At 37.7% G+C, this 27,715-nt stretch overlaps 1 protein-coding gene across 1 annotated transcript; it reads left to right on the top strand.

Annotated features, from left to right (window-relative positions):
• Nucleotides 1-27,554, top strand: LOC126424874 (V-type proton ATPase catalytic subunit A). Its single transcript, XM_050087701.1, has 12 exons — nt 1-63; nt 3,178-3,271; nt 3,469-3,581; nt 8,182-8,409; nt 9,345-9,482; nt 9,656-9,807; nt 10,944-11,215; nt 13,307-13,433; nt 16,160-16,408; nt 19,406-19,612; nt 21,793-21,982; nt 26,289-27,554. Exons 2-12 carry the CDS (start codon nt 3,193-3,195, stop codon nt 26,379-26,381), a joined length of 1,848 nt encoding a protein of 615 aa, XP_049943658.1. The 5' UTR covers nt 1-63; nt 3,178-3,192; the 3' UTR covers nt 26,382-27,554.
• Nucleotides 27,555-27,715: the final 161 nt, after the last annotated feature.

The following is a 27,715-nucleotide window of genomic DNA, read 5'->3' as shown; positions in this document are numbered from 1 at the left end:
ATGTTATTTGACTTCATCAGTGGGTGGTCAGCTGACTAGTCTTGTGATTGGGGTCCTGGGCTGGTGAGTACGGAAAGTCGTTTTTATCCGGTTTAATTTGGAATTTTGTTGTATTTTTAATCCATGGCGTACAATTCTCAGCTAAACAAAACTGAAGACTCGTTTCGCAAATTTGACATATAAATGTTTCAAATGATTTAGGGGATTTAAGGTAGTTGTTGTGCGAATTTTAAGTTGCTGTTACAGTCCAGTATATACTTCCATCAGCAGGAATATAATGCTAAAATAGTGGATTGTGAGGCTGTTTCTAGGTCTTGAAACCGCTAGAAAATTATTTTTTCTGTTTTTGACGCACGCAGTCTCCAGTAGCTGGCAGTCAGCAGTGGAGGTTACGCCTACTTTTCGCCTTTTGTGGGCCACTTAATTTTACTCGTCCAGACCGCAGTTTGTAAGTCATGTCATGTGAACACCTAATATTACAGTTTCATTTAACTGTGTTTGTAACATTAAACCAAATCCACTTTATGTTTGATTATATGTGACCTACATTTTGTTCGTGCGCCAGTAATAGGTTTGTATCTTCATACATATATCACAAACATCTGGCCAATGCCTTTTTTATCTGTGAACATTTAATATACTGGTCGCACGACTCTGATAGAAAATTTATGGTAGACGTTTGTCCGGCAGGTTAATAGTTTCATCTAACATGTTAAATATATCTGATTTGTAATGGCACACAGTCAGTTGTTATATTGTTATACATCTGAGCTCTGTGTAAGAATAAAAAGCAACACCATTCTTCAACGTTAATTTCTTTTCCTAAAGTGTTTTTAATTGCTGTTAAAGTTGTCAGTGATAAAATAGCTAGTTTGATGTTGCTTTCATTATCTTTCTATCTGGTACCAGTCTTTTCATCTCTGCATATCTACCAAACTTTATATCCTGAATGATCAGTTTTGCAGGTTCTGATAATTGTCCAACCTCTACAGGTTCTTCCATTGACAAGTTAACTGTGGGTAAATAAGTAGGTCTAGATATCCTATTCACATATTTCTTCTCAAGGGTGGGGGGGTGGGGAGGAATATTCTGATATTTTTTCCATAATATACTCTCCTTGGTTCCTAAAAATTTCAACTCATAATCCCATTAAACGTAAATGCGTCACTTGTCTATTATGCAAGATTTAAGATATGAATGTGTCTTGAATACTATCTTAAAACATTGTACAAAAGTTTGTGAAATATTTCTCCCTCCTGTGCTGATCTTGAGTAATACTACTTTTGCATAGAATACATTCAGCTGTTCTGTGCATTCCCAGATTTCATTTCGACTTTTCTGTTAGAATTCGCTTCTTTTAATTAACACATTATTGTGTTTTCATTGTCGGCTCCATTCAATATCTACTCTTAATCATCATTACTTTCAGTGAGAAGCCCCAGGACGTCTCCCCAATTTCACATTCATACCTGAATCCTTTGTAGTATCAATTCAGTCTATGCATTTTATAGTAGTGTGATGCTGATTCTGGTCTTGTAAATGCCTGTTTCCTGGTTTTTAGAATTTGGGCACCAGGTTATTTTATACTTCCCAATTATTTTTACAGCATCAAAGTCATTTTGATTGCTTTGCCGTATTTATTCAACTCTCATTTGCTTATCCTTGCCTTAAACATTGATTTTTTTCCCCCTCCCAAAATCGAACCAAATTAATCTTTTCCTTCCATATCACACTGTGTGATAGACCTTCTTTATATAGTGTTTCATCTGTACTTCAGATGCTTCATAGATTAATATTTCTGCATTGGATCTCAAGGTCCTAAGCTCAGACTTAATGAAGTAACTTGAACAGGATGACCTCCTTAATGCCAGTCAGGATGGATTTCAAAAACATCATTTGAAACCCAACTCGCACTTTTCTCTCATGACGTACCGGAAGCTTTGGGTCAAGGCAATCAGGTACATGTATTTCTTGATTTCCGAATAGCATTTGATTCAGTATGCTTATTGTCAAAAGTGTGATCATATGGGGGTGTCAAGTGAAATTAGGACTAGACTCAGAACTTTTTGGTAGAAATGATGTAATGTGTTATCTTGGTTGGAGAGGCATTGTCATATGTAGAAGTAACTTTGTGTGTGGCCCATGCAAGTGTGTTGGGAACTTTGCTGCTTGTGTGGTATATTAATGACCTTGCAGACCATATTAATAGTAAAATCAGGCATTTTGTAGATGATAAATTTATCTGTAATGAAGTCGATCTGAAAGAAGCTGCATAAATACTCAGTCAGATCTTGGTAAGATTTCAAAGTGATGTTGAAATTGGCAACATGCTTTAAATGTTCAGCATGCCAACTTCCTTTAAATGTTCAAAATTGTAAATTTTGCACTTCACAAAATGAAAAAAATGTAGTTTCCCATGACTATAATATCAATGAATCACTGTTGGAACCAGACAACTCGTACAAATACCTGGGTGTAGCACTCTGTAGGGATATGAAATAGAATGATCACATGATAGACTTAGGTTTATTGGTTGATTATTGGGGAAATTAAATCAATCTACGAAGGAGAATGCTTACAAATCACTCGTTCTAGAATATTTCTCAAGTGTGCGGGACATGTATGAGATAGGACTAACAGGAGGTATTGAACCTACACAGGGGAGGGCAGTGTGGATGGTCACAGGTTTGTTTAATCCGTGGGAGTCTCACAGAGATACTGAAGGAACTGAACTGGAAGTCTCTTGAAGATAGCTGTAAACTATAGTGAGAAAGTCTAGTAACAAAGTTTCAAGAACCAGCGTTAAATTAATACTCTAGTGACATATTACAACACCCCTATATATCACTTGCACAGGGATTGTGAGGATACAATTAGAATAATTACTGCACACACAGAGGCATTCAAACAGTCAATCATTCTTCCTGTGTTCCATACATGAATGTAACAGGAAGAAACCCTAATAATTGGAACAATAGGGCATACCCTCTGCCGTGCATCTCAAGGTTTGCAGGATATAGATATGGAGGTAGATTCAGAAAAAAATTATTCCAGAGATCTGTGGTTTTTCTCAGTACTGTAGTTTGATATTGTAATACAGAGATGACTTTATCCCTTTTATGACCCCAGAAAGTGCTATTACTAAACAATATATTAATTACACATTTATTTTCACAGATAAAATCATTCCAAATGACGAGCACACTGATAAAGACATCCGATGAGGACCGAGAGTCCAAATTCGGCTTCGTATTTGCCGTATCGGGACCTGGTGAGTAATTTCATAATCTATAAGGACTTTTCTATTTATTGGAGTATTAGGTTAATTTCTCACACTGATGACATATGACGTATGAAAGATCAAGAGCCAATTTTGTTCTGTGTGAATGTGCAAAATACTGGAAATTGGTTTGTATATTGTGTAATGTATATGTTCATGCAATGGGGATGGTTTTATTTCCGTTACAGTGGTGACAGCAGAACGGATGGCCGGTTCTGCTATGTACGAACTGGTGCGTGTTGGTTATTATGAACTGGTTGGAGAAATCATCCGGTTGGAGGGTGACATGGCAACAATCCAAGTGAGTAAAACCTCAATATACAATAAGTAAAATAACTGTAGTAACCTTTCTATGTAATAGTTACAGCTATTTTGTATGTGAAACTATGCAAGAATTCCCTTACACCGTTGGAAGTATTTAAAGATATTACACAATTTCGGACTGCTGGAAAGGCAACAATATACACGTATGTGTAGACAACTTGTCACAAATAGATAACTGGTAGGTAGTACATGTATACAATTAAATATTTTTGTGTGCATGCATGCATGCATGCGTTTGTCAGGGGATTTATATTTTTGATTATAATATATTGGGAGTGGGAGGAAATCTGGCCTTAGGGAACACTTGTTTAGCCTCGCCTGTCTGCTGACATGATTATTTCTCTCACCTTATTTTGTTATTCTCGATTCAGCTGGTATCACTTACATTTTTGGCCTTCTCGAGTCTTGCCAGTTTCCCAGCTTCAAGGCTTCTTTACTCTGTATCTGTCTTTGGCTTTAATCAGATTGGTAGGGTGGGCAAAGAATGGAGATAATGATCCCACTAATCAGGTCTGGAGGGTGGTCACTAGGCATAAGAGAGGATGTGAGAATTTGAACACCCTAATAAAGCTTGCTTGCATTTTCTGCTGTGGCAGTGCCAGTCTGTTATTTCAGTATTGCTAGGCTTACTGACCTTTGGAGGTTTGCTATGGAAGTTATGTACTTAGTCGTAGTACTTGCTGGAGAACGCATTTAGTGTGTGGACCTAGCATGAGATGATTGAATTGCCATGTAAGTGGTGTTCCTCGAGTAACATTGAGGTGAGTTAACTTGTTTATATATAATACTGTGCAGTTTTTACTGAATTCAGAGGGACTGGTTCAATCAGGGTTGACAAAGCTACATAAAGTGTGAGAAAACATTTTGTTATAGGAGAGAGGAATGAATTGTTGCACATACAGTATAACCATAAATTTAGTAATAATTTTTCAATAAAATTAGAATATTACATAGCTGTTTTTCCACTTTATCTGTAGGCGTGGAAGAAAAGAGTAGTTTTCTTTTACTTCTATTTTGACTTACTGTAGAACCTCCGTAATGATCTCGTATAACATGTCCCACCGGTGTAATACACTTTGGCTTTGAGTAACAGAGTATTAAAAGTTGGTGGGTATTAAATTCAAAGAATCAGACAGTTATTCAGGATCGTGAGTCACTTTCCATTGCTAAGCCCAAACATGTTAATCTTTTTTTCATTGCAAGTTTCCATATTTCTGCATGATTATCAGACACATTTGAAATTTTGAAGTAATTTGTAAAACTCTACACAGATTTCATTTTAATTTGCGGTATTAAAATGCAATATGTCTCTGTACAAAGATTTTTGTGACAGTGGATTGAAAGTTGACACAGTTGTCTGCCAAGTCTTATCTTATCAGCAACTTAATTAAGATAAGGTTTTAAGAGATTTTCTGACAGCACTTGATATTTTAATCCGCTTTTCAATCACACCGCTGAAGATGTCAGAGTATAATTTTATGTAATAGTCTGTCTTCTTAACAATGGTATAAGTGCATACCAGATATCAACACAAATAATAATTTGATAACTACAAGCATTCCCTCGGACATGAAGCTGTGGGGAGGTAAAGCAGCATAATAAAGGAGGAAAGGCTCAAGTGAAAGAATGATTGGCTGATGTGTGTTTGACAGAATGGGAACAATGTTAGGAAGTGAAAGATTAACAAACAAAGCTTTCACCCCACCCTTCCCTCATACAGTTTCAATATTTTAATATTGACTCAGAATGTCCACCTTTGATTTGATAGCTGTGTAATGTGCAGTAAAAATAATCTTTACGTGCTGAAAATCTTTCGTGAAATATCGTTGTTTTACGTTCACTGGGAGCAAATTTTGAAATACAGTAACTATTGGTCAGTTGTGTTCTTGATATGCAGATGCAATGAGACAGGCATTTCATTATAACTGCAATGAAATTGCACCCAAATTGAGATTTTTTTTTTTTTCCAGTTTAATTATTTGCACCACATTTACAATGTATCTGAAGTTATGGTACGAAGAAATTAATTGCGGATTTTGGCATACAGGTTCATTCAGTTTCAAAGTGTAACTTGAATTAATTTTTTAAAAAACCTATTTCAGCAATAAACAATACATCTTGTGATTCGTAATTAATTATTGTCAGTTAAACACTTCATCAGTATCATAATTGGTTACTGAAGGAACACGTGAATCATTATTTGACCTAATGAATCTAGTAGTTGTGACTGGCCAAATTTGGCGAAGGGGAGTACATAACACGGCCACTGATATTGCAGTTAGTGTTACATTTAATCTGTCAGATACTTTGATAAAGACGAAATTATTAACTTGTACAATTTCACACACATTCTATTTCTCTGCTGTCAAAACAAAGTACTGATATTTAAGAAGGCTGGGAGTAAAAGTCATCCATTGGTCCATCCATCCTAATATTATGCTCTTCACAGTTTGCCTAAATAAGTTCAGATGACACCAAAAATGAATCCTTCAGCAGGCTTGTTGTTGATTTCCAATGTCAACCTCATTCAACCAGACTCTGACTTTTATCACTATTGACTCATGGCAAGGTGTTGGAGTTTAACTTTCCTTCAACCATATAGAATCCAACCAGTAACAGTCACTGTAATAATGGCCAAATACGGGTCGTATACTTGGAAGCGAAAGGATACTGGACTATCCAGTTGGGCAACAACCATCAAAAATTAGGAAACATGAAGGGATCATTCATTATAAGCTTTGACCAATGACTGACATTACGGTACCACCATCAATATCTCCACTTAGACAGCTGCCACTGATTACATACCAAGAAGTTCCTTCCTTACAGCCTAGCCATTTGGGACCATTCCGTCTGTAGTGCCGAACAGTCCCTCTCCAAATATGCCAAACATTTCCTTCACAGGCCAAGATTAGCCTCCATACCTCATCCAGAAAAATCTCCAGTCACCTCCCGCCTCCCCCATACCCACCAGCCAGCCAAAAGTCATTCTTTCATGACTACCACTCATGACTGGAACAACTGATCTGAGTTTCAACTACCTCTTGCTGTAACACTGAAATGAGGAATATCTATCATACTGTCCTCCCCACCCCTCCCACATCAGTATTTCACACTCACCAAATCTACACAATACCCTTGTCTGTCCATACTCCACCCCTACTCCCAAACCTGTCCCTCTTGGCTTATATCCCTGCAGTAGAACTAGATACAGGACCTGATTCTTACAACCTCCCACACCACATACTTGAGCCCTGTCAAAGGTGTGTAACTTCTACCCTGTCCAGTGCAGGGCTACCTGTGAAAGCAACCATGTGAATTACAAACAGAGATGTAACCACTGTGCCACTTTCTACATGGGCATGATAACTAACAAGCTGTCTGCCCAAATGAATAGCCAAGCCAAACTGTGTCCAAGAGACAACTGGACCACCCAGTTACTTAACATGCTGTCCAACATGATTTGCTTCACTTTAATAAATGCAACCTGCTCTTCTGAATTGTGCAGGTGAGAACTCTCCCTACAACATATCCTTTGTCCCCGTAACTCCCCTGGCCTCAACTTTCACTAGCCTGTCCTCCACCTGCTGATCCCCTTCCCTGCTCCCACTTTAGTACTATGCTTTCTATCCCATCAATGCAGCTACTAGTCTTTTCCCCTTCTTTACCTCTCCCCCCCCTCCCCCTCCTTTTCTTGCTGCAGCGAGTAAGCATAACAACCAAACTCTAAATATTGCCTATAAAAAGGTAGCAACAACTTGGCAGAACGCCCAGAAGCACATCACTAAACACAGTTTCAGTTTATTGCAGCTATCATGATTATGTGTGTGTGAGTATTAGATTTACCAGACAGCCTGAAAAGGCTCAAAACTAGTTCTGGAACTCCTCACAGTAATCTGTATTTATATTTCATTAATGCCTAGTCATGTGTTCTGCAGTATCCAAAATGGATAAAATTACTTTAATTTTTAATAAGACTGCTTCTCAGTATTAGGAGGCTTGAAGAGTGTTTTACCTTTCAATCTTTTTAGTTATTCCCAGTTCGTTTTACAGAAGACCATCACTTCTGGAAAAAAATCTCAGCATTAGCATATGACTGGCATAACTGTGCATTTTAAATTTGTAATGAATTTTGATAAATTCATTTAGAATTTTGTAATATGTTGGTGACAAATGCCATGTATTACAATTTGAACGTCTTGACAGATAATCCTCCCTTTCCCCTTCTTGTGACAGGCCATTCTCAAAATGATTCACTATACATTACATAATTTGCTGTAAGAGTAAAGTTAATCTTAACTTCTGGACATTCACTAAAGAGGTTTCAACAACAAATTAACACTTATTAGTATTACAGAAATTAGTGGCAAAATTCATTTCTTCCATGAATTCGTGCCAAAAGCCCATATAAATATATACTGCTACTTGAAATCAAAGACTGCCCTGTGTAAAATTCATTTTCAGACATGTAAAACATTGGGGGTGCCACATCCTGTAACATTATTATAATACAACGTGAATATTATTTTGTGATCTCATATCCTAAATATTGAACTGAGAACTTATTTGTCTCACAGGTATATGAAGACACCTCAGGTGTGACAGTAGGTGACCCTGTGCTGCGCACAGGCAAGCCACTATCGGTGGAACTTGGGCCCGGTATCATGGGCAGCATCTTTGATGGTATCCAGCGTCCATTGAAGGACATCAATGAACTGTCGAATAGTATTTACATCCCAAAAGGTGTCAACGTACCTGCCCTCAGCCGCACTGCACAGTGGGATTTTAGCCCCGTCAGTGTTAAGGTAAGCCGAATTATGTGCTCTGCGAGAGCTTGTAAACATTCAGACAGTATGAATATGGTAGTAACATGCTGTTTGCAAAATATGAGTACTTCCTAAATAGTATCTCTACATGTTTGGTTAAATTGTTACTGTAGTATGGAAAGCATAAATTGCTACTCAGTGCCTTCAGTCATGAGTGGCAGTCTATCCTTTCATATTTCTGTTATTCCTTCCTGGACTTTCCCCCATTTAGTGGCTCTTTAGCAAGGAAAGTTTTGCTTCATAGTAGTAAGTTCAGGACAACATGTGAAGGAGTGGAAAATAACTGTTTTGTCCATTTGGAAAACTTTTGATTGAACTGAGATACAGTAGACCTACGTGGCAGAGGGTACTTTTTATTGGTAGATGGAGCAGGGGAAGAATGAGAGCTGTTATTTACCTAATTTTATCTGTGCTATCTCTATGGGATAGATGTGGAGAGGATTGAAGGCTATTCATAAGTTTTAACCTGGAGTACAGTTCTCGTGAAATGTTTGACATATTTCGTAAAGTGACTGCAAATTAAGCTATTTCTCTCAAAAGGTTAATCCGCTTGAGAATATTGTAAAATTACGAGGCGATGAAATTGGCATAGCGTCGATACACACACGAAAAAAACTCTTCCTAGTTTTCAGAGCTGTTAGTTCCTTTGTCAAAGAGGAAAGGGGGGGGAAGCAATTGGCAAAGGAGGCTAAGCTAAGGGTGGGATCCAAATATTTTGAGAAGAATGAAAGAAGGCAGAGGTGAAGAAATAAGTGTCAAGAGTCCAGGATTTTGAGAAAATATGCTGTTGGTTCATTTGAATTGTCAACTGTATACAAAAATATAGCAGATTATGTGTGGAAATAAAATGAATGAACACATTGAAAAAGATTTCATTTAATTATATTTAAGGAGTTGAAATCATGATTTTTCAGATTGGGAGCCACATTACTGGTGGTGACCTGTATGGTTTGGTCCATGAAAATACTCTGGTGAAACACAAGTTGCTGCTGCCACCTCGTGCCAAAGGAACTGTCACATACATTGCAGAACCTGGAAATTATACAGTTGATGTGAGTACTGCAGTAGTTCTGCTATTAAACAACATTTAACTTGATAATAGAAACTATTGACATATATACACTGGAGTGAGTAAAGACGGTCACCATATTGTGACACACACACACACACACACACACACACACACACACACACACAAAATCGTACATGGGATTGTTTGTTTCAGGATATTGTTCTGGAGACAGAATTTGATGGTGAGAGATCGAAGTTCACTATGCTGCAAGTGTGGCCGGTACGTCAGCCCAGGCCTGTTACAGAAAAGCTGCCAGCCAATTACCCACTCCTTACTGGTCAACGTGTGCTTGACTCCCTATTCCCGTGAGTTAACTATTTTTCACAGTGACATACTGCCCAAAGTAACACCTGTTTAAATGTTTAATGTTAATATCGCCTCACTACTGAATGAACACCGTAGTTACACAAATTGGAAACAACGGCTGAGACTGTGCCTGCTGGCATGAACAACCTAGCTGTGTCATCTCTCGTTACTGTTATTGCCCATTAAAGAAGCAACTGGACCTTTCACCACTAAGGTAAAGGGCTCAACAAACAAACTAACAACTGTGGTACTGTGTTAAGTAACATCTTATCACAGAAAAAGTTGTACTCTGTCCAGACTGAGAATAAAGTTAATAGCGTCCTTGGTTTGATGCCAGATTTTTAAGAGGGAAAGATCTTAATGTGCTAGCCACCTATTTTATTTGTTATGGGGTTATACTGGTGTACATATGTGTTGCAGTATTCTGGTAATTTTCGTTGAAGATGATTCTAAAATTGTGGATATTAATTTCATCTTGTGCATTAAATGTGGGGGGGGGGGGGTCATGATCGCACATGAGAGACAATGAAAGATGAGGTTTCCAGTGAATGCAGAGATGTTCTCCTAAATAAACAATAAACAACAGGTACCTTCCTCCATCTTTGTCTTCGGAGATAGTTTGTGACAATGCAGTGACAATGACCTAAAAAAACTGTAAAATTTGAAATTTTATAGCTCTTTTTTCAGATTTGTGAGATGCAGCTGTTGTTTTTGCTTTTATTATTTATTTACATTTGATCTGCTCAGGATTTAATTTTATTAATTTAATTTTTTTGTTACTGTATTCAATGGTACCATTGCCAGTATCACTGAATGTGAAAGATGTGTGTTATTAGTTTGGTAATATATTTATGATAACTGAGTGACCTGTTACAGTTTGTTTAGGCAATGTTTTTCATACAGAAAGCATTCAAATCAACGTCCAACCATCCAGGTGTTGGTTTTCTGTGGTTTCTCTTAATCATTTCAGATATAAGCCCTCAATCAATTCCTTTGCCTTTTCTTTCATAACTAGCTACTTCTCTAAGCTCCTGATTATTGACAAAAAGAATTTTTTAGACCTTAAGAAATAATTGCTCAAAAAATTGTAAATGAATGTGATGCTTATAATCATACAATTTTATTTATATTTCAGGTGTGTCCAGGGTGGAACAACGGCTATTCCTGGGGCCTTTGGTTGTGGCAAGACTGTAATTTCACAGTCATTGTCAAAATACTCAAACTCTGATGTAATTATCTACGTAGGTTGTGGGGAGCGAGGTAATGAGATGTCTGAGGTACTCAGGGACTTCCCGGAGCTGTCAGTGGAGATTGATGGTGTGACTGAGTCTATCATGAAGAGAACAGCACTGGTCGCAAACACATCTAACATGCCTGTCGCTGCCCGAGAAGCATCTATCTACACAGGTACCTTTCAGTTAGTGAGCTATTAATGCTGTACACTGATAAGTCAAAACATTATGACCACTGCCTGCCACAATGTTCGATACCACCTGCTGGCATTGCAGGCATGTGAAGCAGTACCAAAAGTGCGTGACTAGAGCATACATGGGCAGGTCATCACCCTAGTGAAGATGTAGGTTGCAAATGCAGAATACCATGGATATAAGTGACTCTGCCAAAGGGCAGATTATTATTACACAGAGCTTGTGAACTAGTAGCTCGGAAATGGTGAAGCTGGTTGAATATTCACATGCTACTGTCGTGAGCATCTACGGAAAGAGGTAGGACAGTGAAGCTACGATTAGGCTCTAAATGGTTGGACGTCCATAAGTCTTCTCAGAATGTGGGTTTTGGAGATTTGTCTACTCTGTAAAATAGGATAGATGGTGGTCTGTGGCATCTGTCGAAAGAGCACAGTGCTGTTGCATACACAAGCACACCATTCGTCATACATTGTTGAACATGGAGCTCCATTGCAGACCACCCCAATGTGTTTGCATGTTGACCCAACTTCATCATCAATAACGATTTCAGTGGCACGAGACCATCAGGATTCAATTGTTGATCAGTGGAAATGTCAGCTCCTTGGGTGAATCACATTTTTTGCTACATTAGGTCAGTGGTTGTATCCACAAATGCAGTCATTGAGGTGAACAATGACTTGAAACATGCAGCATGCCATGGGCATAGGCTGGTGGAAACAGTATTATGCTATGGGAGACATTCTTTTGTGCTTGCATTGGGCCTCTGTGGTAGTATTTGAAGACACACTGACAGCTGCAAACCAACCGAATCTTTTCATGATTTCTTCCGCAATGTCTTTCAGCAGTATAATTGTCCTTATCTGAGCCAGTACTGTGCTAGAGTCATGCGAGGATTGTAATAGTGAACTCATATTGATGTCTCGGTGACCAAATTCGCCTGGTGTAAATTCTGTGGAACCCATCTGGGTCACTACTGGGCACCACCATCACCACGTACAAGTCAACAGCCCATTATTTGCACCAATTACATGGCCCTGTGTGTGCCACACACCTCCAAAATCCTTCCAACAAACTGTTGGACCCCAATATGCAGAATCAGTGATGTTTTTCTTTCCACAGATGGACAAATCAGCTATTAAGCAAGTGGTCATAAGAATATTGGCTCATCGGTGTAAATGTAATCTCAAGTTCATATTTCTGCCTGTTTTGATGATGATGATTGGTTTGTAGGGTGCTCAACTGTGCAGTCATCAGTGCCCGTACTAAGTCCCAATTTTTTCACAGTCCAATCTAGCCACTGTCATGAATGGTGATGAAATAATGAGTACAACACAAACACCCAGTCCCAGGGCAGAGTTCCCTGGCCAGGAATCAAACATGGGACCCTGTGATCCAGAGGTAGCAATGCTAACCACTAGACCACGAGCTGCGGATTTGTTTATTTTGAATTATTGACACAGTCGTCCACTTCATTTAAAGTGAAGAAAATGGTTGTAATTGGTTCTACACATATATTGGTATTGCATTTCCTGATTAGCTTTTTGAGCCCTGTATAACTGATTAGTAATTGTCACACTGTTGGTATGATTCTGGGTTAAAGGGCTGAAGCAGGGTTGCAACCTAAGAGCATGAAACAGCTTACTCTAGTAGTTAAATACAATAGATTACTACTCCTTACATGAAAGACGTGGATATTGAAGATGGAAATACACTTCTGAATGCACATCATTTCCAAAAATCAGTAGCATACAATCAAACAGTAGCATTGTGATGGCTTTATGACAAAAAATGTGTACCTATTGCATCACACTATTAGCTTTTTTGTTAGTCTCCTACCGAATCTGGGGCCCACCTCTCTGTTCTGTTTATTAATATAGTAATAAGAGAATGTACCAAATGAATATAATAAAATTAAATAATTCTACACAGTGGAGTCAATGTATACATTTACTGCAAGTTCAATGAGCAATCTTTTGCGTTGCACAAATATGTATTGTGTTGCTCTCAAAATTCTACTGATCTCATAAATACCATACTAGAAAAAAAATACATCATTTTTCTCTCTCCACAGGCATTACACTGTCAGAATATTTCAGAGACATGGGTTACAACGTATCTATGATGGCTGACTCAACATCACGTTGGGCTGAAGCTCTTCGAGAAATCTCAGGTCGATTGGCAGAAATGCCTGCAGACAGGTGAGGTGGAATTGTTTAATGGTTATTCTCTTTAATGTTGGATTTAATTAGAAACTTTTCATAATAATCACAACTATGGTATAGGCACCTATTCCACTTGCTCATCACATTTTCTAGTACCTTGTTTGTTTATAACTGGTGGCTGTGAAAGCACCACTTCCTCAGTTGTGGCTCTGTCCGTCATTAAGCCCCTTTCCACATTCATCACTCTACACTTAATGAAAAACATAGGTGGCCCCCCTTCATGATTTTATGTAGGGTGCATAGCATATTCAGTTGCTCACTATCTTGGTACAACTGATATCACCATTAAAATGTGAGGTTGACATGTCATTGATAGCAATATGTTTGTTACTATGAAGGATTGTGAAATGTTAACTAGAAGTCACAGGCTATCCTTGTATAATGCTGTGGCTTAGTAGTGGTACAAAGTACATCAAAGACCGGGAACGGAAGTTATGAAAATGTGGCCATCTTTTTCACCATATCAGAGCACTCACTTTATTTCTCATCTTGTGGCACTGTTAGATAGCAGAAAACTTACCTCTTCTGATCATAGTAAATGAGATGTTGCAAGCATAGACAATTTCAATGATGGGGTGTGTGCATATCCATTCTGACAATGAGTTTCTGAGCCACATCATGTGGTTTTGGGGCTGGGCAGTGTGTGTTTTATATTCCAAATATGTTCGCTCTTTTTGGTATGTGGTGCCACACTGTCCATTTGTATAACTGAGTTGCAGCTTTAGCATGCTGCGAGGTACCTGTTATTGTGAAAACTATATTTTCTCAACTGTAACACATTCTCCACATGCGTACACATTGGCCAACATAATGTGAAACGGCTTTTGGTATTATTAATTTTCAGACTTTCTTCCTTGGTGGTGCAGGGTATGAATTGTAGTACCCAGTTTCCTGTTTGTACTGATTGACAGTGTGAAGGTTGCCTTCTAAGATTTTCACAAAACATATATTTGACAGAAGTCATTTTGTTGTTTCTCAAACTGTTTACCTTTAAAACTTATACACTTTTCATGATTTTGGAACAGATCTAGAAATATTTATTCTCACTCCAACATTCATACTGCAGAAACATGGTTTTAGAAAGGTTAAACACATTAACACACTGCCGAAGGATCCAGAGTTTACTCATGTTTCACATGCCATTTGTTACAGATGGATCTCAAGATAACTAGTTTTTTCTACTCTATATCTATAGGTGCCCCATTTTCACTACTCCATTTATTTAATTGTGTATCAACTAGATTGCATGTACTTTTGCTTATTTAGCATTTTAATTGTATTTTGGTGTTTCAAATAGTAACTTTTTTCGCCTTGAAGGTCCTCCTGCCTATTCAGGAACTGGAAGGACGTGAAAAAATCTGAAATACTTTGTGATGTTTTTGATTATTCAGATGTTCCTAGTGAGAATGAATATGCAGGCGACTGTGTGTATGAATGAATGCTTTATGGTTCTGAGAACTATTCCATTGACAGTGACACATTTGGACCTGTAAAGAAGCATAAGGTGGCTGCATTTTCAAGTAATTCTGACACATGATTCTGTTCTAATGAATGATTTATTTTATCGTAATGTTAGCCTTTTTGACACACTGCCTGAATCTCGAATGTGTTACGGTGATGAAAATCTTTATTTACGTACTTTCTTTTAGATGAAAGAGAGAAAAAAAAGTTATTAAATGGTGAATCAGGTGAATACAGACAACGGGACATTAAATCAACTTTTGTTTCTTTCAAATTGATTCCCTCGATTTTTATCGAAGACCTGTGACAAGCCAATTGTTGTTTACTATTGAGCATTAACTATTATTTCAAAGCAGTGGCATCTGATTAACCAAAGAAACAAATGGTTATTTACTTGGAAGGGCTTCATGAATTAACTTCTGTTGTTGATTTTGGTTCATCATGGAACATCCAAACAGTTGATTGCTGCTCAGTTTCTGAATTGTATAAATGTATCAAAGTTTCTTCTCCTGTTATAATGTTGTATTCATATTTTGCATTTTCTAGGACAAATTTAAGCTTTTCCGTACACAAACTGACGCAAGAATTCTGTTGAGATCGTCAGATTGTGTGGAATCCATTGAGAACTGATCTGTTTCAGAACTAAAGATTCACACAAAATCAAATCTACTGCAGTTGTCAATACACATTTATCTCACAGTAAGCCATGTGCCAACCCTCTTGAATTATGTTGCACACAGCATTGTTGGTTTTTGGAGGAACAACAGATTTTAGTCGACCTCTACAAAATTTTTCACTGACAGCATTAAAACAATGAAATTCTGTAAACCAATTGTAAACAGACCTCTCTAGAGATGACTGATTAATAAGTGTTAAATGAAGTGATTTGAGGCATTGATGCCAAGTTAGACCTTTACAAAAATTTTGCCATGTACCCTCAGTGTTATGATTAATAGGCTACTGCTACTGTGACAGGCATTACAAATTGTAATCACATTAACTCTGATTTTATTTTGAAACAGAATACATTTATAAGTCGTAAATATGTGCCATTTATGTATGAACTAGCACTTGCCGCACTCCATAAAATCTGTGTATAAAATGATAAGACATGACGAAATTTATGTAATTTATTGGTCACAACAGTGCAGAAAATGAAAGTTACAGCTAGAAAAGGGAGTATGTTCCGCTTTATGGTTTTGGTACGTGCGTGCCTACAATAATTTATTTTTCTGTTCCAGTGGTTACCCTGCCTACTTAGGTGCACGACTTGCAAGTTTCTATGAGCGTGCAGGTCGTGTGAAGTGCTTAGGTAACCCAGACCGAGAGGGCTCTGTGAGTATTGTAGGAGCTGTGTCGCCACCTGGTGGAGACTTCTCAGATCCCGTAACAACGGCCACACTAGGTATTGTCCAGGTGTTTTGGGGTCTCGACAAGAAACTTGCCCAGCGAAAGCACTTCCCGTCCATCAACTGGCTCATCTCATACAGGTATGCTTTTGACAGTGTTTGTAATACTGGTGACATCAGAAGCAGAAATACAGTGCAGCAGTTGATATGCAACCTCTGTGTGTAATCTGACAATGGAAAATCCAGATGGATTAACATTATAATATGAAATTGAATAGAGTGCTGCTTACCTTATACAGTAGTTGTTTACGATGCACCAAGCTGATATAGAAGAAGTTGTTGTAAACAATTTGATACAGGATTCTGTTGTGCTCCATTAAGACGAGAGATGACAAATTGGCCTAACCTACAGCGCATGTGCGGTGCATGATATTTTCAGTTTTCTCTCGTTCTCTGCACAAAAACCATTTGTCCTAGAGAAAAACATGAATAGGATCTTTTTGTAGGAAATTTAATGTAGTGAAATTTACTTGGATGTGCACTAGGCGCTGTGGTTTTAGAATTATTTTTAAAAAACTTACAGAAGTGACCTTCAAATGCACCTATATTCTCTCTCTCACCTCCTATCAATCAGAATTTTTATTATATCGCTAATGTCCCTCCTTTCTACCTCTACAAAAATTTGCAACTAAACATTTTTTCCATGTTAGACCTTCTTTTGTTCTTTGTTCACTAGTATGTCAGGCCTTCAGCTTAGCTGTGAACTTGCAAATTGTAAAGCTGACTTTTGTGTAATTTTTACTACACAGTTTTGTAGATTTTAACAGCATAAAATTAACAAGTAAATTATTCTGTCCGTCTGGCGTTCTTACTGTGAGACTACTGTGCCTGTGAGGACTAAGTTATCAAATCAAAAATGTAAATAGATTTTGCGTAACATTCACAAAAGTCTTTTTTCTTAAATCCCTCACGAGAAAGTTTAAATCAATGAAGACCAAAAAAGGTCAAATTGTCATGTAGATAAAAATTTCTGTGCACTGGTAGGAGGGAATGGTATGAACAAAACACTAAAAAAATCCTGACCATTGGAGAAAGAAAGGAAGGGGGGGGGGGGGGGGCGAGTGAGTGAACGAATGAGTGGGTGGGTGTACCTTTGCAGGTCAGTTTTGTATGTTTTTTCTTGAATAAGTCAAAAACTGTGGCCCATAGTGATAATACCTCAATACATAATCAAACTACTTTAAATTTCTAACAAGAAAAGTCTAATCCATTTTTTTCTCTGCAACCAATTTAGCTGAGTGAGAGAGGAAGTTTAAAATTTCACGTATTGTGCATGTGCTGTAGCCTAGATAGTTTATATACACCATTTTGAGATGGTCTCTAAATGGTACGCCATAAGTGTACCATAGTAAATTGCTCATACCAACTTTTTCTAGGCCACTGTAAGACATTTAACAGTCAGCATTTACGCCCTTTAGAAGATGCATTTAGTGGCTGATAGGTACACTAAGAGTAGGCTATAACAACTAATTTTATTCATAAGTAGCTAATTAATTAATTCTTGTGGAAAGTGATAGCACAATAATCCATGCTATGAAATTGTACATGAAGTAGGACGGACGGCAACAGATCTTGGCAAAAGTAAAACAGAAAATTCAATTAAAATAATGGGTAAAGAACATGCTACATATTACATTTAGCCATTATCAACCACTTTGCAATTATCATTACCATAATTCAGTTATCTTTAATTTGTTTATATATCTTGCCTTGGTGTCTTGTATCCTGAAATAAGTAAACATCTAAAATTGTTGTAGAATGATTGTGCAACTTTATTTGTAACAGCAACTGAAAATTTACAGAAATGAAACTTGAGGTACAATTTGTTCCAGAACATACTTGTTAAGATATATATAATGTTCCTATTATACTCTGAGGTAACAAAAGTTGCGGGACACCTTCTAATATCATGTCAGACCTCCATTTGCATGGCATAGTGCAGCAACTCGACAATGCATGGACTCACCAAGTTGTTGCAAGTCCCCCCCCAAATATGGAGCCATCCCTAATTGTGAAAGTGTTCCCAATGCACAATGTTGTGCATGAACTGACCTCCCGATTATGTCCTGTAAAGGTTTGCTGGGACTGGGTGATCAGGTGGCCAAATCATTCGTTTGAATTGTCCAGAATGTCCTTCAAACCACTGCGAACAATTGTGGTTCAGTGACAGTGTTTAGGAGCATGAAGTCCATGAATGGCTGCAAATGGTCTCATAGTAGCTGAACATAACCATTTCCAGTCAATGTTCGATTCAGTTGGACCAGAGGATCCAGTCCACTCTTTGTAAACATAGCTCACACCATTATGGAATCACCATCAGCTTGCACAATGCCTAGTTGACAACTTAAGTCCATGGCTTCATAGGGTCTGTGCCACATTCAGATCCCACCGTCGGCTCTTACCAACTGGAATGGGACTCGTGTAAATAGGCTACTGTTTCCCAGTCGTCTGGGGTCCAGCTGATAGTCACAAGGCCAGGAAAGAAGGTGCAGGCAATTTTGTGCTGTTAGCAAAGGCGCTCACATCGGTTGTCTGCTGCTGTAGGCCATTAACACCAGGTTTTGCTACACTGCCCTAACAGATATGTTCATCATATGGCCCACATTGATTTTTTTTTTTTTTGCCCCCCCCCCCATGCAGTGTTGCTTCTCTGTTAGCATTGACAACTATACAAACGCCCCTGGCTCTCAATCATTAAGTGAAGGCAATCAGGTACTGCACTGTCCTCGATGAGAGGTAATACCTGAAATTAGGTATTCTCAGCACACTCTAGATGCTGTGGATATCGAAATATTAAATTCCTTAATGATTTCAGAAATGGTATGTCCCATGCATCTAGCTCCAACTACCATCCTACGTTCAGTGTCTGTTAATTCCTGTTGTGCAGCCTTAACCATGATGGAAACCTTTTCACGTGAGTCACCTGAGTACAAATGGTAGTAGCATCAATGCACTGCCCTTTTATACCTCTTATATGCAATACAACCACCATATGTACAGCTGATTTCTGTCAGATCAGTGTGTATCTCTCAATTGCATTTTTTGATCTGTAGCTTAGTCACATATTTATTTTAACAGTAAATACATGCGTGCTCTGGATGACTTCTACGACAAGAACTTCCCTGAGTTTGTGCCATTGCGTACAAAGGTGAAAGAGATTCTGCAAGAGGAAGAAGATCTGTCTGAAATTGTACAACTGGTTGGTAAAGCATCCTTGGCAGAAACTGACAAGATTACCCTTGAGGTGGCCAAACTATTGAAGGATGACTTCTTGCAGCAGAACAGGTTGGTTGCTACTATAGATAGGGCTTTACAAAAACTTTTCAGCTTTGTGTTTCATAGTTCTCTCAAAATGACTTAAGTTTTCCAGTATTTCATTCTGTTTCCTATTGGCTGTGTACACAAGACATTTGTCTGCAGTTTTCCATTTTCCGTGGGTCCTGATTTGTTTTGTACTGAATTTAGGAATGAAACCGATTGTACGTAGTGCTGCCTTAGAGGTAACACAGCATCCATATTGTTAATGATCTTGCAAGATTATTTACTTGAGCCTTATTTCACACAAATGGTATCGTAACCAGTTTGGGCCTGTTAGTCATCGTCAGACGATCTAAATGTATTACAAAGTAATTTATCAAAGTCTGGCTGGGAAAGGAGCATCTCCTGCCATGGTCAGTTGTAGTTTGATGAGTTACTATGTAACATTCACATTGTCTGATGGCTTGTTAACAAGTCAAAACTGGTAATGATAAAATTTGTGTGACCTGAAGCTGAAGTGTGTAATTTAAGTGCAAACTGATTGTCCTAAGTACAGGAAATATATTCGCAGCTGTGAATATGGACTACCATCAGCTATTTGATGGAATGACGACAATGAATAGGGACTCGAACCCAGATTTCCCACTTATCGCAAGCTGTCACCTTACCATTAGGTATGACTCATGGTGAGATCCAAACGTCTCTATGTCATCAACCACGTGTCTACATCATGCATGTGTATCTGAAGGAATTTACATCAGAATTTGCATTAACACACGCACTGCAAGTGTATGAAGAGTCTTCTGTTCTGTCTATAGACAGTGTGTTAGTAGTAAATATAGGTATATCCTCTAGTGGCTTCATACATGACCTCAGAAACTAGCCCAGGATAATACCCTCCTGAAGGGAATGTACCATCCAAAGAGGGAGTACATTTAGCCACCGGACAACTGTGATAGTGCTGTGACCAGTGCCCATGGGAATTCATATCAAGACAGTGTTGTTAAACCTTTCAGCACTGTGCCTGTGCGCCGTATGGGAAAGCATCTGCTTAGTGTGTCACAGACTCTGTTTAAGAACATAAAATGGAGATAGTCCCTTGTTTTGTTGCTAAAAGGGCTCTACTTAGTGGTGGTGCAAGAAGAGTCATTTGTTATTTGTTTGTGAACGTTTACGCAGTAGGAATGGTTTGTAAGGACCTGACAAAGGCAGAGATTTTGGGTGCTTTATATGGAGATCCAGGATCAAAAACAAAGGTGCTGACAGAAGATTCATGCTTTCTAGAAGAAAGTATGAAGGATGAATCACTCACACACGTGTTTCAGTTGCCTGTAAAGAGTGTTCATTTTCATGATTTGTATGAGAGCAATGTTCATTCTTCATTTCCATTTTGGACTTCGCGGTACTGATGTAAACAGTGTTTTTCTATTCAATGGTTCAGACCATCAGTTACAATCTGTTGCAACAAAGAAACTTACAGGCAATCTCCATATGGCATAAATTGTCTGCATTAAAGTTACATGAAATATTATTTTGCATATATGCATCCTCCAGTTGCCTAAACTTGGTGATTATTGGTCCACACTCATATCGGGAGTCAGGATTTGTAAGTAAATTTGGGACTTGAACATTTTGGCTGTATTGTTCATTTGCTTTTGCATCACACAGGATTACTTTACCACAAGTAACTACATTAAAACCGTATAAAATATTCAGCTGCATTTACATACTATTACACATTCCTGTACTAGTTTTGCAAATGCAGGCAAATGTAATTGTACCACCATTTTCATGTGTTTCTTGTTCATAAATTGTGTATTTGAAATTTTTATTTTGAAATACTCATTTTCTGTAACTGACACACTTTTCACTTTTAAATGGTGCAAGAGTAATGTTCCTATAGTGTTTCTGTTGGTTTCAGTGTTGTTGATGACAGCTGTCTTGATTGTTTTCACTGCTTTCTCGAAAATATTTATTGAAACTATTCTTTAAATTTATTCTTTATTTCATTTTCTCAGCTGCATGTTTATTTCATACAATTGTGCAACTGAGATATTGAAATAAATAATAAATTTAAGCAGTATTGTAAATCACACTCACCTTATTAATATAAAGAAGGATGCTAATGACCATAAATTGTAATAATAAAATCAGATATCTGTCAAGTGTTGGGTAAAAGATTAAAAGCAACACCATATTTTTTTCAGCTACTCACCATATGATCGTTTCTGCCCATTTTACAAGACAGTGGGCATGCTGAAAAACATGATTGCTTTCTATGACATGTCTCGGCATGCAGTTGAATCTACTGCTCAGAGTGAGAACAAGATCACTTGGAATGTTATCAGAGATTCTATGGGCAACATTCTGTATCAGCTTTCATCTATGAAATTCAAGGTAAAATAACTTATTTTAATTGGGCTGAGACTTATAGGTCTGGCAAATTAGATACAAAGAAAAATGCTTAACATGAAAATAATTTTGTAGTGCTGACAAAACATTGTGTAATTCCACTTTTTTTTCTTGTAACATGAAATGAAAGTAGTTAAACATGAAAGGATTGCATTTCTTGGACAAACAAATATGCCTGTTTCCTGCAATTGCAATGTCACTTAGACTTGCGAGACACTGCACAATAATATATTTTTGCCCAGAAACAATAATATGTGCTATCTATAATATACAGATTGCACAGAATGTGTCTATTGATGTAAGTAAAGGTGAGAAATTTCTTATAACATCAAAAATTTCAGTGCTCTCAGCTTGGGATAAAAGATTTTACACTGTGTATACTATTAATGTATTCACAACCAACAGTTTGTTTACAAAAGTTTTTGTGAACATTGTATGTGTTCAGTGAAGAGTGGTGCTCCCATCCCATAAAATACAACTATTGGCTTGTTGCAGAGAAATTGATTGCAAAACATTGTTACCCATCTGTTTTAAATTTAGGTCATTATGGAAATAACATTGGGATTACATTTCATTTCCTTATACACTCCCCCCCCCCCCCCCCCCCCCAATTGGTAATTTTATTGACTTTATATTCTTTCCTACTTTAATACGAGAGCTTCCCCAGCCATCAATATCACTAGACATTAACACAAGTGTGAATGTTAGGATATAAGAACAGATGTTAAATGCATGTATTGATTATGTAATCATCTTGTCATTGTGCTTCCTTACATTTCCTGACCTATTAAAATATGAGGTGTGTTCAGGGGGAGGGGGGAAGGCTTTTTTTTCCCCTCAACTGCATCAATGTAATCCTCTTCAAAATAGTCACTGTAGTCAAAATACACACTCTTTTCAATCCCAGAAACATTTATGGAGCTCAGTCTCAAGCATAGCTTTAGCTCCATCAGTGATGCATTCTTGATATCGTCTATGTTTTTGAAACAATGGCACTCTAAAGGTTAGTTTCTGTACGGAGACAGAAAAGCCACATATAAATAGTAATTCTTAGTGATTGTTAGACCTCGTGGCAAATATTTGTTTTGCACTATGCCATGAAAAAACAAAGAACAAAGCTAGCACAAGTTCCTCATTTGACCACACTCATTGAGCTTCCACCTAGCCAGCTGAGCCTTAGTTTTGGCATTTTATTCTAAGGCTGATTTCCTCAACTGTTATGACACATTTCAGTAGTTCTGCATTGTCATTGACTTCAGTGACTCACGAGCATCTTGCATTTGCTGCTGTTCTTGTATGAAATTCAAGTTTTCAAACAAATTTTGCTGTCTGCATCTATATCCATACTCCGCAAGCCACCTGATGGTGTGTGGTGGAGGGTACTTTGAGTACCTCTGTCATGTTTCATACCAGTCATCAAAAAAAATTTGTGGTTTGGGCTAATTTCATTGACTTCTTTGATAGTGATTCGGCGATCATTCATAATCATTTCATTCTCTTTTACTAAGATTTCATCGGTCGATGAATTGCTGAGGCATATAGGGCACTTTCTGCCCTTAATTATTTAAAGGCCTTCTTCAAAATGCTTTAGTACTTTCAAATTCTTGTTTTATCCAGTGGAGTCACCAAAAACAATATGTAAGACTTCTAAAACTTGGCTGTGGTTTGTTCTGTTCTTATAGCAAAATTAAATATGAATTCTCTGTTCCATTTCTATACGAAGTAAGTAGTTGTCAGTGCTAGTAAAACATATGTAACCTTTTTGATAGCTGACACCAGACTAAGTATTAAATATGGCTAACATAGTGTACATACTTATGAGACATGTTTACCAACACAGCAATGAAATAAATTCACAAGTCAAACTTACACAGCGTGTGAAATTACAACATTCTTGTTACTTTTTGAACATACCAATTGTCACTTTTCCAGCCATTTCGTTTCCAGAAAAAGACATGAGTGATTTTATGTGAAGGATAACGGATTACCTCCATTTGGAATTTGGAAGGTGTTGACACATTTGAGATGGTGCTTTGACACATTTGAGATGGTGCTAGACTCTGACTCAGTTGAAACAGTTAACGTAGTGACAAAATGAGTTACTCACAAGAATAGAATCACCTTCATTGTAATCACTTAGAAACATTACCGCTTTACACTTTTTTACAGGTTTAATGATGTCATTCACTGCAGTCATCCTTGGGACCATGAAACAGTCATCATGATCGTTTTCACTAGAAACATATGAATAATCACTTCAATAATCTTCAAAAGTATTCCAGATTCCTTCATCTCCTTCCATTTCCTCAATAGAACCATCTGTAAAAGCAGAAGAAACTTAAAGATGCTGACAGTAACTATTTGAAATATCAAAATATAGTTAAGGTGGTGGATAAACAAAATAGTAATATTAGGAAAAGGGTAGATTGGTACTCACCATAAAGTTGACATCGTGAATTGGAAACAGAACAATGAAAAGTCTTTTCGTTGCGCCTGTGTGCAACTGTGTGTCATCTTTGCAGTAAATGGCAATCTATCCTTTTCCGAATATTGTTGACATTCCCATTGTCTAAATAAGCAGAAGGTACATGAAGGCCATCAAGAAAATACATTGACCACTGGTGTCCATGAAGCCATCTTGGCACAGTGATTCACACAACTGCACGGATTACCCTGACATGCCTCCCTCCTCGTTCCAAGTTCTCACTACTGCCCCAGTCTACTTTAAATCCCCCCATACAAATGAACAGCATTTCCGAGGCTCTCTGTATTCCGGAATAGCATCTCGGCATTTAATGTAAGTGAGCGACCCAGCCCGAAACCCAGGTGCAGGTACTTACACAAATGAAATTACACAATTTCGGAGACTCTGATGCCCCATTTACGTTTGATACTGAGGTGCTATTCCAGAACTTGGAGAGCCTTGGCGGTTCTGTTCATGTGTAAGGGGAAATGTAAAGTAGACTGGGGCGGCAGTGAGAATTTGGATTGAGAAGGGAGGCATGTCAAGGTAATATGTGCAGTTGTGTGAACTGCTATGCCAAGGTGGATTAGTGGTTAATGCACCTATGTGTGTTTGAGACCAGTAAAGTCTCTGTAACTGCCATTTCATTTGTAGCTGGTTATGTATTGTGATTGCCTGTGTGGTTCTGTGTTTCAAATTTATTTGCAATAATAGATCTCCAAAGATGTAGTAGCTTCATGTGGCCATCACTTTCCATTACTTTATGTAGTCAGGGGAAAACACCTGAAAAATGTTGGTTTGTTGAGATGATGTATCAATTGACGGACAAAAGCCAGGTTCAAATCACTCGGCCGACTTTTACTTTCTAGGTCTCATCAGTTGACAGGCTTCATATTAGTCACATGCTTGTCATTGCTGCGTTTATATGCAGTTTCCTAAGTTGTGAACTCTTGGTGCCAGAAAATTAAATTGTGGAGAACTCAGCAAATTGTTTTAAAATATGAGAATGTGTTTAATGTTGTCGGTATATTAGACTGTTCTGTAATATTTGCTAATATATTCTTCAGTCAGGTGAGTGTATTAGCAATCTGTAAGGGTTTCATTACATAAGGAGTGGAAACGACGATTCAGATTCCTTCCGTTGCATTTTTTCATTTGAAATTTTAAGCTTTTTTATGCAAAACTGTCATCAGATAAGTTTCCTTTACTGCCTTTGTTTCGTGGTCTTGTGGTTTCTCTCTGTACCTACTTACTGGAAGGCTGCAGAATGCAGTTAAGTGCTATCCTAAGATTTTTGTGGCTAGAAGGTGCAGAATATGATCAACTGGACCCCATGAAACTAGATGAGAGATGTTTGTGGAAAATAAATCTTGGAAGTTGCAGAAGTTCCTGTAATATACTTAGGAGGTACCAAGAAGTATATTGTACACACAAATCATTCCTGCACCACCAACCCTCCCCCTACCCACATAATTAAATTTAATGACAGTGCCATAATGGAGGACAAGTTCTGCTTACCACATGCTGAAACTGGATTGCCTCTCCAGAAACTTTTGATGAAGTGGCAGGAATTCTCTTTCTTCTGCTGTCAGTTTGTATTCCAGTTTTGCTGGTTGGTAGACAGATATTTTTCTTCCATTACTATAGTTTTTCAGAAATACATTCCACAGTTTTACAACTTGTAATTTTCCACTTAGTTAAATCGCGATTGTGCTGGTGCCCACTGTGTGTGTTCTATAGTGTATGATGTTTTTTACCTACCATCGTGGTACAGTATGGAAGTAAATTTGTGTACACACATAATGAGTGTTTCATTTAAATTTTCAGGACCCAGTTAAGGATGGAGAAGCGAAGATCAAGGCAGACTTTGAGCAACTTCACGAAGACATTCAGCAGTCCTTCAGGAACCTGGAGGATTAAAGTGGTAGCTGCCTGCAATTCACTCGGTGCAGTTGTCTCCTTCGGTAGCCTCTCTAGGACTGCCAAGTGGCATGGTTGCTCAACATCTAAGCATTCCTTTGCCCCATAAGGACTACAGCAGATGGAATTTCAGTTTGACTGGTTTCATTGGTGCTAAGGTTATGTTGTGCCCATTTCTGCTTCTCACATTCCAGCAGAGAAGAATTTACTTCCATTTTCTTCAGTTTTCCTTCTCCCTGCTTTTAACTGTCAGTATGGAGGTAACATAAATTATAAATCCCATTTAACTGTGTGTGGTGCAGTCCTGTAAATTTATTTGCCCCTCTAAATCCCTTCTGTGTGTAACATGAGATTGCCATCTGTATGTATGTACACACCATACTGCAGTATTTGAAATCAGTTAGAAGATGAATCACATCACTTACTCATTGTTTCACATAGCATGCGTGCAAACTGCCATCAATTTTCCTATTTATTTAAATAGTACTCACATTTGCAGTGTTGCAGGTTCTTTTAATTATCATCCCATTGAGACTGAGTCAATCCTGCAGTTGTAGCTCACTATTTACACACACATTTAAGTGTTACAAAAAAAAAGAAAAAATAATTGTTGTATATTGAAAGTACAAGGAACAAAGTTGCATTTAAAATTGTTAATGTATTTTATATTTCTCTGTAGACACAAAGTTAATTCAGTTGGCTTAATGGAGATGTGTGTAAACCTAACATAGCAGTTTGTGCACAAAGTGTGTATATGTGAAGTGGAGATGGTTTCTAATTTGCTGATTGATTGCCAGTATTAATTTAAACAACTGTAGTTGTGGGATGTAGTGGGAAGATATTTTTTCCATAAAATTGGTGGATGTATGTGTCAGATATTGGTTGCATGTGTAAAATAGTGATCCCAGTAACTGTAAAGCTTTAGAATAGCAGGGTACAGTTACTGACTGTATAGTTGTACAGGTGTTGTTACTTTTAAGAATTTATTGACATAAAGGTGAAAGTCTATTATTGTATTGTAATGTTTATAGCATTTAAGGTTTAAAAAATCCTATTTCTGTGTATAAATGTTACCATTCCTCACGAAACATAACTGTGTAGAAATACGGTCAACTTCATGTTCATTTGCATTTCACTGTTGTCACATGAATAAATTATCCAACATGATCACAACTAGTTTTTCTCTCTTGTAATACCACCCATTTTGCTCAAATTGGAGCTTGCCAAGTCTTAAAATCTGCCATGAATGCAGGATTCAGCTGTAGTTTATTACTTCAGTCATCTTCTCATTCAGGATGGTGTGGAATGAAGTATTTGTTTGGAGTTGTGGCTTT

The sequence above is a fragment of the Schistocerca serialis genome, chromosome 10 (genome assembly GCF_023864345.2).
Source record: "Schistocerca serialis cubense isolate TAMUIC-IGC-003099 chromosome 10, iqSchSeri2.2, whole genome shotgun sequence".
Lineage (NCBI taxonomy): Eukaryota > Metazoa > Arthropoda > Insecta > Orthoptera > Acrididae > Schistocerca > Schistocerca serialis.
This window is presented reverse-complemented; position numbering and strand designations above follow the sequence as displayed.

Coding starts and splice junctions, on each gene's coding strand:
- LOC126424874 (XM_050087701.1), top strand. CDS start 3,193: ATGACGAGCACACTGATAAAGACATCCGATGAGGACCGAGAGTCCAAA. Junction 16,409..19,405: donor AACTGGCTCATCTCATACAG/GTATGCTTTTGA, acceptor TTATTTTAACAG/TAAATACATGCGTGCTCTGG. Junction 19,613..21,792: donor GACTTCTTGCAGCAGAACAG/GTTGGTTGCTAC, acceptor TATTTTTTTCAG/CTACTCACCATATGATCGTT.